Source organism: Pararge aegeria, chromosome 5 (genome assembly GCF_905163445.1).
Source record: "Pararge aegeria chromosome 5, ilParAegt1.1, whole genome shotgun sequence".
Taxonomy (NCBI): Eukaryota; Metazoa; Arthropoda; class Insecta; order Lepidoptera; family Nymphalidae; genus Pararge; species Pararge aegeria.
In genome coordinates, this window is record NC_053184.1 from 12,249,216 (window position 1) to 12,268,314 (window position 19,099).

At 34.2% G+C, this 19,099-nt stretch overlaps 1 protein-coding gene across 1 annotated transcript in view; it reads right to left on the bottom strand.

The window, feature by feature from the left end:
• Positions 1–10,609: 10,609 nt before the first annotated feature.
• The window catches only part of LOC120624015 (serine/threonine-protein phosphatase rdgC), a 92,535-nt gene continuing 84,045 nt past the window's right edge, over positions 10,610–19,099 (bottom strand). The window contains exons 11-15 of the mRNA XM_039890322.1: positions 16,169–16,354; positions 15,564–15,819; positions 14,304–14,452; positions 11,560–11,662; positions 10,610–11,393 (exon numbers count right to left, since the gene is read on the bottom strand). Of these exons, the coding sequence (XP_039746256.1) occupies positions 11,176–11,393; positions 11,560–11,662; positions 14,304–14,452; positions 15,564–15,819; positions 16,169–16,354 (912 nt within the window). The 3' untranslated portion in view covers positions 10,610–11,175. The remainder of the gene's footprint in view (positions 11,394–11,559; positions 11,663–14,303; positions 14,453–15,563; positions 15,820–16,168; positions 16,355–19,099) is intronic.

The following is a 19,099-nucleotide window of genomic DNA, read 5'->3' on the forward strand; positions in this document are numbered from 1 at the left end:
TTTATCACAGTGAACGTAAAACGTTTTAATCCTGTAATAACGCCAGATCAGTTTTTATGCAAACGAGGCTCCTTTGTTGATTGTACTTCTGAATTTTGAATGAATAGGAAAATGATGGAGAGCACTTGAACCGTTGAGAGTTTTTAGGGTTCTCCTACAAAAATGATGAAAAGGAAACATTATGGCGCTACTTTGTATAGTAATAGCGATATTGAAAAACCAATTATAATTGTTAGAGTTTTTATACTTACGAAATAAATGTCTATTGATTTTAAATTAATCTATTTTATTTACATGTTCACAGTAAATATTATGTTACACAATAAATATATTGTCTTTTATTGCGTTGTCTTGTTTATAACGGGTTTTGCATATTGCCTGATTTAAACAATTATTATTATTAAAAATACCAGAAACATATTTGCTAGGAAAGATCTAGTATCTATCAGTCATTTTTCAATCTACCACCCATCTAATACAAACTGCTAGACTTGACGTTTCAAACGTTCTTTAAATATATAATTCCTACTAGAAATATATATGTATTTTGACCTATCATCTTTCGGATTTCAGTACACGACTAATATCTACCTACCATTCATTTTACCTGTTGAGAATTTTTGTTGTTTAATTGTTTTGTACAAAGCAAGCCTACAGTCTCATGAGGGGGGACATGATGCTTATGGACCCACTATGCTTCAATGCAATTGTGCGGGCTTGGAAAAAGAAGTCGAACTATTATTATAAGGGCGTGGGTTCGATTTCTACAACGAAAAAAAAATTGTGTGATGAACATTAATGTATTTCAGTGTCTGGATGTTTACATGTATATTATAAGTATTTATGGATTTTATTCATAAAAATTATCATCCGTTATGCTAGTACCCATAACACAAGCTACGCTTACTTTTGGGCTTGATGGAGATGTGCGTACTGTCGTAATATATAAACTTTAAAAAAAATACGTATTGCAGTCGCGGATAAAGACGCACACAAACACAAACACACACTTACTCACACGCACGCACGCACGCACACACACATGCACACACACACACACATCCACCTCAAACTTATAAAACACCGCTGTTTTTGTTCCGGGGGTTCAACCTTTTACTTTACAGCTTTATCTAAATTGCTGTTGCTAAAGAGACTCATTCATAAAGATTAAGGGATACTCTTAAAATTTTGGTACCACTTAACATGAATTAGGGCCTACGATTTCGAAATAAATAAGGAATTAAGATGGGTTTTGGGCGGTAATAACTTTATTATGCGCGTGTTTTGAGATAGAAAAAGGTTTTTTCTGGAAATAGAATTTCGTATCACAAAATATTTAAGAACTTTAGGTGTTGCATAGTGGGCAAGTCTGTTACCATGAACCGATAGAATACCAACGTATATAAGTGGCATTCACAGGCCTCGTCTCTCATAGCAAAAACAGTTTCATTCCACACAGGTTCATATGAAGTACTTTGTTTGTAGTTCAATAGTTGTATTGTGTTAAAAGATTTGTAGTAGAATTTTATTCTATCTTCATCTAGATACTGCAACGATCTTTTACTATTTAATTTTCAGTCTAAGTTGTGATCATGGGGTCTGTCAGAATTACGTTGATAAATTGAAATTTTATTCTTATAATTTCGATTTTATTCCTTACTATGCTTATAATGTACCTATGGGTATATTTATACACACAAGGCAAAAGGAGCGAGGGAAGGTGAAAAGTTTCCGAACTGAAAAGCCACGTTTGGTTTGATCAAAGCATCCGGTCACAATTCAGAGCTGCTGTGTCCAAAGTTCAGGTTACCAGAATGACCGCCGATCTTTGGATAAAATAGGGTCTTTAAGAAGTGTCGCTGAGCTCAATGGGAGCATAGCTGAGAAAACCGATGGACGCTGGAGTCCCAAGGTGTTGGAATGGCGACCCTGTAACTTTAAACGAAGCATTGATATACCTCAGAACAGGTGGGATGACTACATTCGGAATTAATTTCAAAGGATCCATATCATGCAGTGAATGCATGCAATGCATGATTCATATGATAAGAAAATTAAGAAAAAAGAGATACCTACTTGTCACGTTGTTTTTCGTGTTGGGACGTAAAAGAAAAATGAAGGAAAATAAAAGCAGGATTTACAAAGCGTTATTATTGTTCGAGAAGTTGAGGGATATCTACAATAAGACTTAGTTATCTCAGAAGAGAATAGTCGTCTACACTTGATACGTCGCATCGTCATAGGTAGATAGGTATCTATTCAAACTTAGGAAACTAGGCCACCCGTTGAGTCAATTAGGCGCACTATAACTTCATACTATGTAACCTATATTAGCCAAATTATATTATTACCATCGACAAGCTACCTACCTCGCTTCGTTAAATACTAGGTGTCCTTACTAATAATACTAATGTGAAAGTGTAACAGCTATTAATTAATAAATGATGATTCATCATCTCAAGGGAGTGCTAAGGATGCCATAAAAATAAATAATAAAATTCCCTACCTAGTACGTAACTAATTGAAAAAATTTTATATAGCTACATGCTTATTTATAATAGGCAAATATAATTAAAAAGAGTAGCGTACCTAGTGTAGGAAGGCTACACTAGTTCGTTCATTCGAATAGTTTGCGCGCTTAAAAAGCATCTGCTGAAAGCTCTAGCCTAGAGGCGGGCGTCGGTTACTTCAAACACTCGGCTCGTCTTGGACATCCGTAATGTACATTGGTACTATTCGGAGGATTCAACCTCAGTAGATTTTCTGTCGTATCTTTATGGTATTCAATCCAAAAATGTATCTTATTCCACATAGTTTCCAAAGTAACGTGTTGCTGTACCTACCGCAAATTATTTGTGTCGACGAACTATATCAACTCGGAGGTAGGTAGAACTATTATTATAATTGAATTTTTAACTAGCATGTTCTCAGTATTTAATCTAGAATAATAGGTACCTTATATAGCACGTTCGTGTTACTGTTAGTTCCATGTAAACACCACTAAGACTTTTTTTCACTATAAGCTAGCCTTTGTCGCTACTAAGAGATGATGGTGAAAGGCTAACCTGTCAGGGATATGACAGTTATATTAAAACCATACCCCTAATTAGTTTTAAGCGACATCGTACCGGAACCGTCCATTGGAAATTCATCTTCGTTACTCTTTGAGCTATGTAACTCTAGTTCCTGCCATCCTGCGGATATCCTCACATGAGCTATCCTCATCCGATGAAGGCAAACAAATTCCTAAAGCTGATAAAGGTACACAAAAAAAGATTGCTATACATGAATTCATACCAAATAAATACTCAGAAAAACTTACGTTACAAAACTAACATCTCATCCTTACGGTTAAAAAAAAATATTGATATATATGAATGCATACTAAATAAATACTCAGAAAACCTTACATTTCAAAACTAACATCTCAACTTCTAAAGATGTTTAACGCACATTTGCATTTAGATGTCAAACCAATACGTATCGCTTACTAAAAGAACATATTGAAAGACATCCGTTGTTGTAAATATAAAACTGCTAATATCACATACTGTTACCTACTTGTCAACCAATATTACATTATTCAGTCCACGCTTTTTTGCTTTTTTTTATATTTGTTCGCAAAACTGACAATCAACTACTTACTCTAATAAAACCTAAAGCACTATTTGGCATGTGGGAACATATCATGCAAATCCACTGAGTACTCACATACAGCTGTAAACAGCTAAAAAAAATATTTAAATAATGTAAAAATGTAAACAATAAAAAAAAAAATTGCGGAAGTAAAAATACTTAAGTAATTAACTATTTTCTATGCCGATTTCCTCATGATGTTATCCTTCAAAAAGTTAGAGGTGCGTAACGGGCAACGAACTCGGTCCCCTCGGAAAAGAGACCGAAGCCTTAGCCACTAGGCTATCACCGTTTTTAACACAGCATATATAACGTAAATGTAAATATCTATTATCTATTCTATTATGCTTTAGGCAGAAAGGCAAAGCAAAGATTAGTAGGGTCTGTAGATATTAATTACATTATTAATGATGTAATGTAAGGCGAGTAATCCGTTTAGATGCCAAGAATGGAGTTTGAAGACCTCCCCGGCGCAGCGGTGAGCGCCGTGGTTTTAAGCTGGAGGCCTCGGGTTCGATTCATGGGAGGAGCAATTAAATTTCTGAATTTTCTGATGGCTTCGGCAGTTGCTGGTTAACACCCTACAGTCAAAAACGTGCCGTCAAGCGACTTCGTGTTATTTAATATAAATCCTAATAGGTTACCTCACTACTAACTTGGACAGAATAAGCATCAGGTGAGATTGTAGTTAATTCCTTCATCATTAAAACCTAAATTTCCATTAACCAAAAAAACATTAATAAGAAACGTATCCTCGATTGTGAGTTTTAATGGAAAAGTATCAGCCCTAATTATTTTTATCTCACGTAAAATCGCAGGATAATATCGCGAGTTTCCTCCTCACTTCGCAGGGATTTTCTCGTTAAGTTCGGACGATAATTAGCGTTCACAAGAAAACAATTAAGTGGCAAAGTCGAATGAGATTAATGAATTTATAATGATTTGTATTCGTTGGTAGGTACTAATACAATAATAGCTTTAATAACATTCTTATCCATGGCATGTTCGCATGCTGCCAGTACTGAGTGAAATAGCACAAATTTAAAAACGTTGATGGCAGTTTCATTTTTGTGCCTATTGGAATAGAGATTTAGGATAGGAGCCCAGAGTTTTTTCCAAAAATTATCAAAAAGGGCTAAAGAATTCTACGAAGGCCTGAAGCTGGAAATTACCTCGGCCAAAATGTTAGTTTGGCCACACAAAGGGGCAATGCTGCCAGCATCTTAGACACAGCCTTCTTGTGGTGGTTTCGAAGACGTTTTAGATTTAATTTATTTACATTTTGTTACTTGAATATTCATTAAATGAATCGTAGAGAACAGTTGAACACAAACGGCACAAGACCGTGGAATTTGGAAATGCATTTAAACTTCTTACAGGTTTTACCTACCTCTTATAGGTTCCCCTAAAAGTTAGCGCGCGATCTTAGACTGCATTATAAGTTACCACAGAGAGATTGCAGTCAAGGGCTAACTTGGTGTAGAATAAAAACAAATGTACACACGTAAAATACGACAATTTATAGGTAGGCATTATGACGGTTCCGCTAAGTACCAGTTGGCCACTTTGGATGCTGTGGATCATAAGCCAGAAGACTAATGGGCGAGGATTCACCACTTTTGGCTAAACCCCAAAGTCGAGATCATCGTCGGTAAGGTAAGGTAGCAAAATTCTCAGTGTTTTACGGTAGGATATACTTTGGAAAGTGTGCTCAGGAACTGTTCGATCTCGTTCCCTCTTCACCATTTTACTATCACAATGCATCGAGCACAGGACACCGGGCAGGTTTTCATCCCTGTGTTATCAATATCTCGAAAACTCGTACGAAGCTATTTGCATCGTCTTTTACTGTACGAATGGTTCTGTGTTTCCTATTTCTTCAAGAGTGGATAAGCATCATCTAGGTAAGCGCGTCTTATCTTAGGCCACACCGATACTTCCCATCAAGTGATATTGAGGTCAAGCGCTAGTCCACTTACGTTAAAAAAAGCACTTCATACTACACCAAAGGCAACGCGGCGCACCATCGAAAAATATTTAGTTAATATACTATATAGTTAATATTTAAGCGATTTTTTTAAGCCATAATAATCCATAAGCGTGTTTGTTTGAAAACATCAAATGGAATTTGATGGTAATTCAAGGACATATAAACACCAATTAACGTCTGTCTTTGGCGTCCTAACAAAACAACCTAACGATTTATTCACCGCAAATAAAACTGCAGCTATAAGTAATATAATTTAAAAATAAGGAGTAACGATGTTGCAAATAGTCTTATTTATAAATTAATCTTATTTTTAAGTCAATACAAACAATAGTGTTTTTTTAGGTAGAACGCTATCTAAGGATAATAAATAGACATAAAAGTATGACTAAAGCAATTAAATGCAATTTTTGTATTCTTTTTACGTATCAGCTTGATACACTTCCAGAAAGAGACACTTGTACAGTGTCCTTTTCGTAATTATGTAAGTTATAATAAGATTGGAAAAAGCTAGTCGATTAGATTGGTCAAATACTATCTGAAAACGGTAGGCGCAATTATTTGGTTTTTACTGTCGTTTTTATCTCGAATTATAGTTTATCTAATTAGTTTTATTATAACACTACGTTCCCCTTCAATTTCTCGGTTCTACTTCACTTCACTTAGTATAACACTCATATTCAAGGAACGCGCGTTTTGAACCCTCGTAGCATTTGGTTTAAGTTTACAAATGTAGTTATCGCCATCAATTTAACATCACTTTTATCGTACATATTTTATATGCAATGTAAAATGTATTAAAAGTGACTATTCGAATAACAAATATTTTTGACTTTAATTTAGACTTTCGAATAATTTTCTAGGTAGCAATAAAAAGATGAATTCTGTATCACAATTTAATGGACAAAACTTACAGTATAGCTCTTATAATAATAACATTTAAGTTACAAATAATAATTGAGTACTTAACTTTAAATTTTCGGCCACCTATCAAAATGTAGCGAAGTAGAAAGTTACTTTTTTACCCGTGATCGATATAGTTCTGGAAAAACTTTTCAGTTGTTCCGATAAATCACTATAAGCGGGATTGACTACTAGTTAAGTGATAAGATATACAGTCCAACCTTTAGAATTAGTCATTCCTTAGAAACCTTCTTTTTAAAGTCAATTTTTTTTTTTTACTTTACCATAAGTAAGCCTATACGGTGAAAGGATCATCAAAATTGGTCGCTTTTGTAAAAATCGTGCAAACTTACGGGGTTTTACTATTTCCTTAAAGGATCAAAACTAGAATCGAAAAAGAGTGTTTTTGTTCTTCTTAATAAACTTTGATAAAACAATTATTAGGTAATTGTAAAACTAGCAGGGTGTTCGAGATTATATCGTCATCATCGCAAAACGGCGGTCTGAATTGAGTAGAACTTTACATTAAAAAAAATTGTTATGATATCTGCATATTTTATAAAAAAAAATATTTAAAAAAAATCTTTTTAAATGATTAAAATTAGCTACATGAACTGTACAATTAAAATGCAAAAAAAAACAGTAAAACCGTTACTTTTCCAAGATCATGACGATATATACAAGGTAATTGGAAAGAGAAAACTGTAAAACCAACCTACCCAATTGCTCGACGTTTCTACTACAAACAAATAAAATCTTCAAAAAAATAAATATTTCAGAAGAAACAAACTACAACAATGCTTAGGCGTCAAAATGTTCTGTACAAAAGACTTGTTTGCTAACTCTTTGAGCTTCAGCCAAGTAAATACCTATTTATGATTGGACTGTAGCTGTAAAGGAGAGGTGCAAATAGGGAAAATATTAAATGTTTTAAGAATTACATAGAAGAAGTAGGTAGACTACCTATAAAAAATTTCAATGCATTCATGACAAAGATACATTGGAATGATTAAGAGCTTGAATATAAAGATATGTATGCAATATCGTACAATTTAACTCTGGTACATGACTAGAATCACTATAAAATTGTTTGTATTAATATGACTCTTATATTATAATAAAAATATTTTCATCTAATCTTTGGATATAATGGCTACGATTAAGTATATCAAATTCATTGATTTTACAAGAATGCTACATATATTTTAAGCTACGACAAAAAGTTATTCTATATAATTCCATTGAAAATGTATATTATAGATTTTTTGGTACTTTTAAGCACCATTATCTACTAATAATTAGCTATTACAAAAGTACATAAATAAAGGTATCTGAAATTTTGCGGCATTGCTCCCATATTTCGTTTTTTTTTATCAGTAGGTATACAGAACCAAATAGAATTAGGGATTCGGAATGTCACCATATACATGCAACCGATGATAACTTACGAAAAACTAATCGGTCATTTTGAGACATTTTACATGGTTCTTCCTACAAGAGGTTATGTACTGTAAGTTATATGGCATAAAACTTGAACACAAATAATTAGAGTAGTAGCGGGGGTTATTTTGTAAATCATTGTATTCGAGTCAACAACAGTGATAGGTAAAGCTTTGATTAACCTTCTAATTATTTAAATTATGTTTTCAGACCGACAATAATTATGTATTATATAAAACTAAAATCAAAAAATAATAAAAAATATTCAATGAACATTAATGAAATGCACACTAAACAGAAAACAATATTGAAACTAAACATCAAGACACACTATCGTGTGTCAGCCCAGGTCCAACCAAGAATAACCTAAAATAGTTATTTTCCCGGTGTCCTTCTTAAAATTGTATAACTTTTTCGCGGCACCGTAATACGAAGAATAGTTAGTTGGTTATATTATAGTAGTTGTACATGTAAAATAAAAATAGTTTTACTGTAACGCAAGTACAGAACCGACTGTCTAATAAAACGGATAGAACTTATTTTTTCTATTAGGTAGATAAATAACCGGCTATCCAATAATATGATTAACATATTACACTAGAAATTTGGGCAGGGATGTACTCAGAAAACGCAATATTAAGGCTAAAACATTGTCAACCCCGTTGTTCAAGTTATATGCCGAGATTAGTGTACGCTTCATAATAATTACACTTAGAATAAGCTACCAAAAACTTAATTTGTAACATAAAAACTACTTAAAGTCTTATTTTCTTTAATAGAACTTACTGTCTAGTATGCATAATATTATCTTAAATGTATAGCGGAGACAAGCGCTGGTTGCATGGTGACGGCTTGCGAAATCCCAGTATAATATAATCCCATATCAAAATATTATGGTCCGAGAAGGTGTTTTACAGGGTTGCTTGATAAAAATTGGAAATGGATGTGGTGGTATTTTCTTGAGAAAAACTTACATGCATGTTAGTCATCGCCTTTGAATAAGTCCCAATATGCAGACTACTACTGTATTAATAAGGTATACCATTATATACAGTGTGTCCGGTTAAAATAAGGCTTTATTTTGAAGATATGATATTTGTAAAGTACCGATAAAATCTGTATAGGCGAGCTAGTGCTTTTAAAAAAAAGATGAAATGTGATTTTGAATACCCATTAAAACCTTTTTATCTACTTAAGCTATTGCACACCTTTTTTTTTTGCAGCCTTAAAAGCGATATTTACTTTTACATATGTATAGGACATTAGCTTACAATCATATTTTTTTTTATTTATGTAAACTTTTTTAACTAAATTTTGTTAAAGAAATTGTTATTTTTTGATAGAGATATTCAAAAGAAAAATACCATTTTAAATTGTTGGCTTTATACTAGTTATTGCCAGCTCATGAACTGCACTAAAATAATTCTCATAAATTATTAATCCGGTCCTTAGTGACTTTGATAATTTTTATAAATTATCAAACCCACTAAGGACCGGCCGGCTGGTCAAATTTACGATAAAATATAACTTTTACGCATTAGGCTTTTTCAAGCACCAAAATAATTTTACAATTGTCCACCATCCAGGGCCCATTACAAATAATTATCGTTTTAAAAACACAATGAAGATAAATAATCAAATGTTAACTTATCTTACTGTCTTATAGCTTGGCACAAATTGATATATAATAATTCATCGAATTAATAAGCGTTGAGTTTAAAATCAAATGACTCAAAATATTAAAATGTGTGGTAGCAAAAAGATTAAATCTTATGATATCCTAAAATTAATTCTTTATTTTAGTTTAGTTTTTTTTTCAATACATAAACATAATATTTGTATTTTATTAAGTAAATTAACCTCCATTAAAAATGCATGACAAAATACGAACGTTAATTATTTTTCATATAATATATTATAGATAGCATTTAATTTTACGCAATATGATTCGGACAACACATTCAGTACCGGTACATATTGCCTAAAACCGATTTAGAGGCGTGATCTAAAAAACTTTTCTTAAAGTTAACGTAACATGGGTAATGAAAGTCCATATTGGGGCTTCATGTAGGTTAGTGTTGGGTTCCGCACTTGACCGATTCTGATCGAGAGAATTGCTAGCTTGTTAAAGCCAAGGCCCATCCATGTCTGAAGAGCTTTGGTAATAATGATTATAATGATTATGTTATAGCTTTCTAGTACTAAGATTATCTGCTCTGGACTTAGCACAGACGAACAGACGAACGGGAATTTCGAAACTATAAGGGTATCTTGTTGACCGTGAAACCCTAAAAAGGACAGATTTTTAATGATTAGAAGTATCGTTGGAATATTGGTCTGCCCAATTAAATTAGTTTGTTTTTTTAAGACACAAGCCAATTATTCCAAATCTTTACATCGAGTATTACTAATCTACCTAAGATACTGTCGATAGGATTTCAACTACGTAAAGGTATTTCGATGTCTTGCGGTTCTATGGTAGAAAAAGGGGTCGAAAATGGGCACCCAAAAGAAATCATTCCTTCGCACACTTTTCGAAATGTATCTTGTAAAATACCGATGCAATTATGTATTGTAATTGTAAGTTTAATATTTGACTTAATAATAGAAAGTAGAAGCTATATTTTACAAATACTTCATAAGCTATGAAAAATAATTGTATTAAAACAATTCTCCGTTTTCAGAATCTATTCGAGATCACTTGTAAATTAGTTATTCTGAATTCGGCTTTTTTCAATAATGATTATTTTCATGGAAATTAAGTTTATTGTACAAAATCTTTTCTCAAACTTATAACTTTATCACTTTCTGTTTTACACTACGGGCATATCATTATAAAATCAAAACTTCCTTGGAAATATAGTGCTTCCGATCGGCAGTATTTAAATGTCACTTTCTAGAAGGCCTGGTCGTTTATGTCTGTTATAATCAACTAACTCAATTTCCTCCACATCTCTCGATGAACTCGCAACATCGCCCATCAAGTGTGCCCGGCCATTTTTGTTATGTTTCCGATGTGTATCTCCATCTAGATTCAGTACTTCAACGTCAACCCCGGTTTCATCCTTATTTACTGCTGTTCGGCTTCCTGATTTCTTGTATTTTGGGCGCACATTGTTAGAAGCATCATCCAGTTTGAGTAGTTCGATGTCGACCTCAGTCTCGTCTTTATCGACCGCTGTCCTGCTAGGATAGCGGTCTAGCTCATGTCAGGAAGCCTTAATCTCAGCCATCATGTGTTCTTCCTCGTGCAAGCTTTTCTCTGCAAGCCTGAAGCTTTCTAAAAACTCGTTGAGGTCAACTAAACCATCTTTATTTATATCCATCAATCTGCAAATGTCGACCAGCTGTTCTTGGGTCATCGGATTTGGCATATATTTACCCAGCAATTGGCATGCTTCGGAAAATTCCTCTAATGTTATGTAACCTGTGAAAATTTAAATGCCTGTTATTGTAAAAACCGATGTACCCATTTTTTTAGAATCCTTTCATGATTTTGTAATAGATTTAAAATAGAAAACAATGAATTAATACATTTAAAGACTAGGAAACTTAAGGTATATTTTTCCTAATAAAAAATTTGAAAATTGAACCTGAATTGTCCTTGTCAAGGATTTTAAAAATCGCCTCCAAACTTCTTTTGTTTTTGTAGAGCGTCTCGACGACAGTTTGAGCATCAGACTTCCGTCCTACACGCTGCAAGGAAATTATGAATATTATACCTATTAATGTATAAGAATTATTGTTATTTCAATAAAATAATAATTATGAATTTATTGGAATAATATTTATGCATCGTCTGTCAAGTATATATTGGTATACTCATTCCACGTCGGATTTCGCATTCTATTGCACATTCGGGCCGACACGTGTTTTTGAAAAATTGGCTTTGTGGATAACCGTGCTACGGAAAGCACGTATGTCGTCACGCCGCGTAGCGTCGGATCGTTGAAATGGTGATAATATGCGTAAAGCCCGCTATGAAATGTGAGAGTATGAACGCGTATTTTCTATATTTTAGTTCTGCGTGTTTTTTGTTAAAAAGTAGTAAAGTTCAAATAAGATTGTAATATTTCTCGACAATCCTGGCGCAGTGATTTTATAAGTGGGAGGTACTTGGTTCAATCAGGAAATTTATCATTTCAAAATTTGCTCTGGTCTGGTCCAGTGGAAGGTTTCGGCCTTGGCTTGATACCCCTGCAAACGTCATACGTCAAATACTAAGCGATTTAGCCTTCCAGTGCATATCTGCCCAATCACTAACAAGTAAAATCTTCGATTTTGCATCATCACTTACAGCCAGGTGAGATTGAAGCCAAAATAGCCGTTTACTTCAATCTCATCAGGTGGTAGAATTAAAAAAAAAAACTTTAGTTATGATCATTTCTATCTACTGTATACCTACTATACCTACCGTATACGTTATGAGATATAGCAGCCAATTTAAATTATATTACGCCAAAACTGTCTCTTACAAGACATTGAGATGTCGATAAGATTTAAGCTGACAAATTGAGTATTTAATTTGTCAAAAGGTACGGCGGGTGTTTTCATCTCGGTCGGGAAAATCAGACTGCTTTTCTGTCAAATCATCAAGAAAACGAGCGTGGCAGACATTTACTTAAACAGCTACAGGCTATATGAATAGGGTATACACTTTGAGTTAAGCAAAGCAAATACTTTCGAGACAGTATTTATGTCTTTAGTCCCTAGTGTTAAGTAGACGTACTCGTATGTAGGATACAATTTGTAAATGTGTGTTAAGTCATGTTACTCTCTAGTTTTTCCCCCCTGACGTAAAAGCGGGGTGTTCTAAGTTATGATCGTATTTCCCAAACGGATGATCCGATTTAGATTTTGTTTTTTTTTTGGCTGAAAGGTGAATTAGTCCGTATTGTTCTTAGCTATGTTTGTTGAATATCTGGCCAAGATGGTTGCCGCTACAAAATGGCGGATCACAAACTCCCTCAATATGGGTGCAAATGAAAGGGCTTGACTAGTAGAATAATGTACCTACACTATATTGAAAGTAGGAGGTTATTTTTTTAATTTTGAACTATTTTTGAAGTGAACATTCTTGGTGGCAGGACGATTCGATCAAGAAATTACAGCAGGTACAAGGTATATTCACATTTCGTTACATGAGAGAAAATAAAGATTATTCCAGAGAATAGGACCACGATGAAGAGAAGAAGAACAAAGAAAGCAGAAATATTATATTATACAAATACAGCGAACAATGCGCGGTTGTAGCGCTCATTCGAGGGTCATTCGCGAAAATTAAAATAAAAGGTTTACATTTATCTCTTCTACTACTACTTCTATTAGGATCTCTACTATCAGTTTACATAATATACATAGCAGGTGAGCACTCAATTTATCTATCTATCTATATGTTTAGTTTACGTTCACTATAAGTTAGCCTTTGACTGCAATCTAGCCTGGAGTTGGTAAATGATGATGCAGCCTAAAATGGCGTTATACCATAACGCTACATCGCTTGGCGGCACTTTGTCGATGGCTATGTTAGCCATTGCTGAAGCCTTTCTGACCATACCCAAGAAACAACAGAAATTAAAAATGCCCAATCTATACGTGCTGGGGATCGAACCCGGGACCTCCGAACTTATAAGACCACAGTGGTCACCACTGCGCCAGATAGGTCAACAAAACTGAATTAGCGTATGTTTGGCTTAAGAAAATTGTTTGACAATTTAAAAAAAATGTACAATGAATAAAGGATATATATTTTCAGCTATATTATACTAAAATCCTTTCAGCGGAATACTCATAGTAAATGAAATTAAGAAAAGCGAAGTTGAGAGCCCCCTCAAGTTAGGGTAACGGCCCGGCCCGTTGAGAATCAGAGAGATTGACATTGAAAATACGCGTAAAACATTTATACTGCTTAGTAAGTATATATTCTTAGCAATTTATTGAAAAATGAGGCTCATTTGGCCTTTATAACCTTTTCCCGGCTAAGTTTGTTGTGGGCTTCTTCTTAGACCAGGGTGCGTTTGGAACCCTCGTAGCTTTAGTTTTAAGTTAACGAATGTGGTTATCGCCATCATCTCACTACCGTTTAATTCTTATGTACGCATCAAAAGTGTCACCTATGGGCCTCTTGAATAAACATATTTTTTTTACTTTTGTCTCTAGGTTTAATGTCAAATTTAAAAGATTTCGAGAGAATTATTTCCGCAAAATAGTTGTAAAGCTAACAATCCTAAAAGTATAATTCTATAAATAAATGAAATGGTTTTTTTCTTCAGTTATAGATAAATCCTAGTTCATGTTCAAATCCTTCAAAATAGAATACTTTTTCTTTAAATCTTACGTTAGACGTCAGATCGAATGTATCCATGTACCGAACGAGGCGAGTCTCAGGGTCTGTACGGACAAGCTTATCCTTGAGCATCCTCCACGGCAGCCCAAGCTGCGTAGTCTCCTCCATTGCATAACACCAGTCACTGATGGATATATAACCTAAGAACAAAAACGTATGCCTGCTCCTTACTTTACACTTAAATTCTTAACTTACATTTTAAGTAAGTACTGTTAATGTAACAGTAATGTACTGTTAATAAAGCCCAAAATACATCATGTTCAAATAACAACAAGTATCTCGAACAGAGACTACGTTTCAATAACGATACGACTTAAAAAATAGTAAATTGCACCAAAACAGAGTTACTGAATTAATGTACTTACATTAATTCACCTATAATATTATCTAAGGTATAAAATCGATGATATAAATAAAATTAATAGGAACAGTTTAAAATTAATATATCTTAAGTGCCGTGGTCTTAGGCCCGTTTTAATAAATCAAGCTCAGAGCAAAGATGTTCTCAGTATCGGTAATTTTATGCTTAGGACCGAACGTTACCTAAACTTTAGCGATCATTTGTATTTCCGAGGCCTAGTACTTACGTATTTAAAAAAAATCGCAATTTCAGTTGACGTGAAGATTCTCGCCAAAACAAAGATAACGCTTATTCAAGAAAACATTGATTTTTATAATCATAAAAAACATACTCTCTGATGATGCCACAATTGTATATACAACAAATGTCTATGCTATTGATAATTAATCTATATCTATAGTTTTGTGTAAAACTAATATATCTTTAAGCATTTAATAAAAGCGTAGATCAGCTTTAGGTGCATTATTAAAAACATTATTATCTTATTTGTGCTAGACGCTTTCATTAACAAAGCATGGAACTTAATATGGCACTAAGTGCTTTTTAAATGTCAGCGATGTAGATTTTAATTGCACCTTTTAAACGCAATTAGCTAGTTACTGAGTCCTCATTAATTAGCGCAATAGTTTTTTTCTCTTTTAAACGATACGTTAACGTATTGTTTATATCTTCTTTGCAATACGTCATCGAAGATCACTGTTGATTTTCTATATCATCATTTGCAAAATTATTCTCAAAACTACTACCACCTTTATACTAAATCAATAAAGGGATGAGTGAAGTGACTATTGTGAGAGATAGAGTTAGCCTCACTAGAGCTTTTTGCTTCCCTAGTCAACTGTCAAAAAGTTCTATCAAGTCTTACTTTTAAATATTCATAATGTACATACCACTCTGATCCATATCCATACTTCGGAAAGTGGCTTCTAGAGTTCTGCGTGCTGTCATTATCTGGCTGTGCAACTCCCTCATCGCAGATGACTCAACCAGTCCCACTCTCTGGCGGAACGTGAGTCGACGAGTGCGGGAAACTGCTGCAGTGTACTGAACGAATTGGCGGTCCAGAGAGTTTCCGCAGAGTTTGAGGTACGCTCCCTTATTAGAACCCAGTTCGTAGTAGTTTGATGCCGAAAATATTGTGATCACCTGGGAAATATTTATTTTAGTTAACTTTGCCTACTGCTAAGTATGACTATATAAATGGAAGTGAATTTACAGAATAGAAAAACTGTTTATGCGAAACTTGGTTATGCGAACCACAAGTATGACAAATTATAAATAAAACTAACCTATTTCTTAAGCCACGATAAACCAACAACTACTAAAAGCCAATTTAGAAATAGTAAATATAGTTAGTAATCTGTCATACAGTTTTCAGTATATTATTTGAATAATGATATTGCATAATATCAAAAATTTTACAACCTGCTAATCAAATTCAAAATAAAAAAAGAGTTCTTCTTGAGAGCAACACATTGCAATAACTACTACTTACATTCCCGTTATGCAGTATTTCGTATCCTCCAGGTTTACACTCGTGACTCCTGACAATGAAACTCAGTTTGTTCTTGCTTAGGAAGGTGGTAGTTACGTCAGGTCCAAAGTACGTTCCGGCACCTCGCAAGGCGTTGGCAACGCAACCTCCAACAGTTTGAGGATCCGACCAGAGAATATCAAATACCTATAAAGAGGGTTTTAAATTTTAAAAATCTTAGATGCTGCGGAATGAAAAAAGTAAGGAAAAATGTGCTAAGGTCTGAATGTGTTGTAACACATTATGAAGTCTCGAGAAGATGATGAATTGATAAATCTCAAATATAGCCATTATCACTAATACGTAAGTAAATAACGATAAACAAATAAACCAACTTGAATTATTTAAAAATTAGGAATCCAGCACGAAATAATTAATCGAATTAAGTTCTTTAGAATGCAGAAACCTTATGAAATTTTAAAAGTGATTCAGAGCAGAGTAAAAAATTAAGAAATGGAAGCTAACGAACAATCCTCTTACAGTCTTACTATTTAAGTCAACCTTTGCTCTAAACTTCTCAAGAAAATTATAATTTAATATTTTCAAAGAGTTGAAATTTTTAAATTCTTCTGTACGTACAATATTCAGCACTAGTTGTACCCTAATTTTTTCGCGTTTATTACGTTTTTTTATGTATTTGATTAAAGAAAAGCGAAACACGAAGTGCCCACATTTATTTTTAACATAATATACCACAAAAAATAAATTAGTATCCAATTTTAATATTGGGCCCTGATTCAATATTGAAAACAGTCAATCAGCTGTATCATGGGCATCGCTTATGAAAGGTTATTAATGAACCTATGTCAATTGGCTTGTAATTATGAAGCTATCCATTAATTATTCTCTCGAGGCGTGGAGTAGCAACGCTGCACCAGGCCAAATTCCAGCCGTGGCAGATTTTTTTTTAATTATTCGTATCTATGTAGGCATATATAGGAAAACAAACGGAATAAGTAGCTATTACATTAATATAGCGTAGTGGACTTGAGCCTCCGCTTAGGGGTTCGAGTTCGATCCCGTCCTCCCTCGTCGCACCTTTGACTTTTCACAGTTACGAGCGATATTCATTTCATCATTCATCATCATCACTTCAGAACATATGCCTTTCCCAAGAAGAACCTATGTCACCACACCCAGTCCTCAGCCTTCCTCATGCACCCACTCGTATTTCACTTTATATCGTCAGTCCTTCGTGCTGGAGGGTTTTCCACACTACACTTGCTTGTTTGTGGTCTCCAATAATCCAGAACTCATCTGATCCAGCGGCCGTCGCACCTACGACAAGCAATGCCTGTCATTTCAACTTGCTGATAGTTTGGGATATGTCAGTGACTTTAGTTCTTATTCTATCCTATAGGGAAACTCCTAACATAGCACTCTCCATAGCTCATAGAGTGACCTTAAATTTGTGGATCAGTCCATTCATGGATTCGTCCACGTTGCAGCGCAGTGAGGACGGGAAAAACCTGACCTTACATGTGCTTCCGATAATAATTTAAGCAATCAAATATGACCTTTTAACAGTGAAGTCAAATAACGTGAGGAAGTCTGCATGCCTTAGAGTTTGCGTTTATAATGATGATGATGATGACAAGTAATGTTTGTTAATTAAGTAAATGACAACGCGATCGAGCGTTCCATAAAGTTTCATCGCCCAATACGCTTTCGTGACCGACTTTTATGATGCTTATCAGGGGAAAATGGTTCAACTTAAATTAAAGCCTTATGCGTGATGTAATACTGGGCCTATAATACCTCAATAACTATACTAATGAACGGACTATTTAAACTCCGATTCAAGCAATCGATTTCATAATTGTAACTACACTTAGATGAATAATGTGTTTAGATGGACGATTGAGTGTTTATGTATAAACAAAGTATGACGGCCGATTGGCGCAGTTTGCAGCGACCCTGCTTTCTGAGCCCAAGGCCGTGGTTTCGATTCCCACTACTGGAAAATGATTGTGTGATGAGCATGAATGTTTTTCAGTGTCTGGGTGTTTATATGTATATTCTAAGTATTTATGTATGTTATTCATAAAAATATTCATCAGTCATCTACCCATAACACAAGCTACGCTTACTTAGGGGCTAGATGGGGATGTGTGTATTTTCGTAGTATATTTATTTATTTATTTAAAGTGGTGAGGAGCGACCTTCCTGCAGATTTGCGGTTTTCATTAAATGTGTATGGACGGAACTAATAATAATAAAAAACTCATTTTGAATTTATTTTTGTGTCAGTTCGTTCGAGCAAATCTCCGAAACAACTAAACCAATTGACAAGACTTATACAGATACAGAATTATGGAGGAAGTAACACATTCTCATTTAAGTGGCTCTTTAATAGCATTGGTGCTTTTAGATTACATTTTTTATAGAAAAACCTTATCATTGATTGCTCCTTAATTTCGCATATGTTTGAACGCAATTTTAGTAACTAACTCAACAAAAGTTATATTTTCCCATCTAAAATTTTGGTATTAAACGTACCGCTAATCACTATGCAAAACAGATGTTCGTGACAATATACCCTTATCACGTACCTACCCGAGTGTGTCGCGTGATCCAGAGCGACACAGCTTGGATAGCTCGAAATTGCATTCATTATGTGTTACAGCACTCTTCACTAAGCAGCTGCATTAATTAAGCTAGCTTTCAAACTTTATAGTTTGTATGGCACGCATTCACGTGGTAGCTATAATTTAGTTAGTATTGTAAATTGATAGGTAATTTAAAGTTTTAATTGAATCAATACAAGTTAGTCCTTGATTGCAATCCAACCTGATGTTGATGATGCAGTCTTAGATACGTCGCGGGCTAACCTGTATTTAGTTTGCCTGTATTAGTATTGCAGTTGTCTTAGACCCTTACTCCTAATCAGTT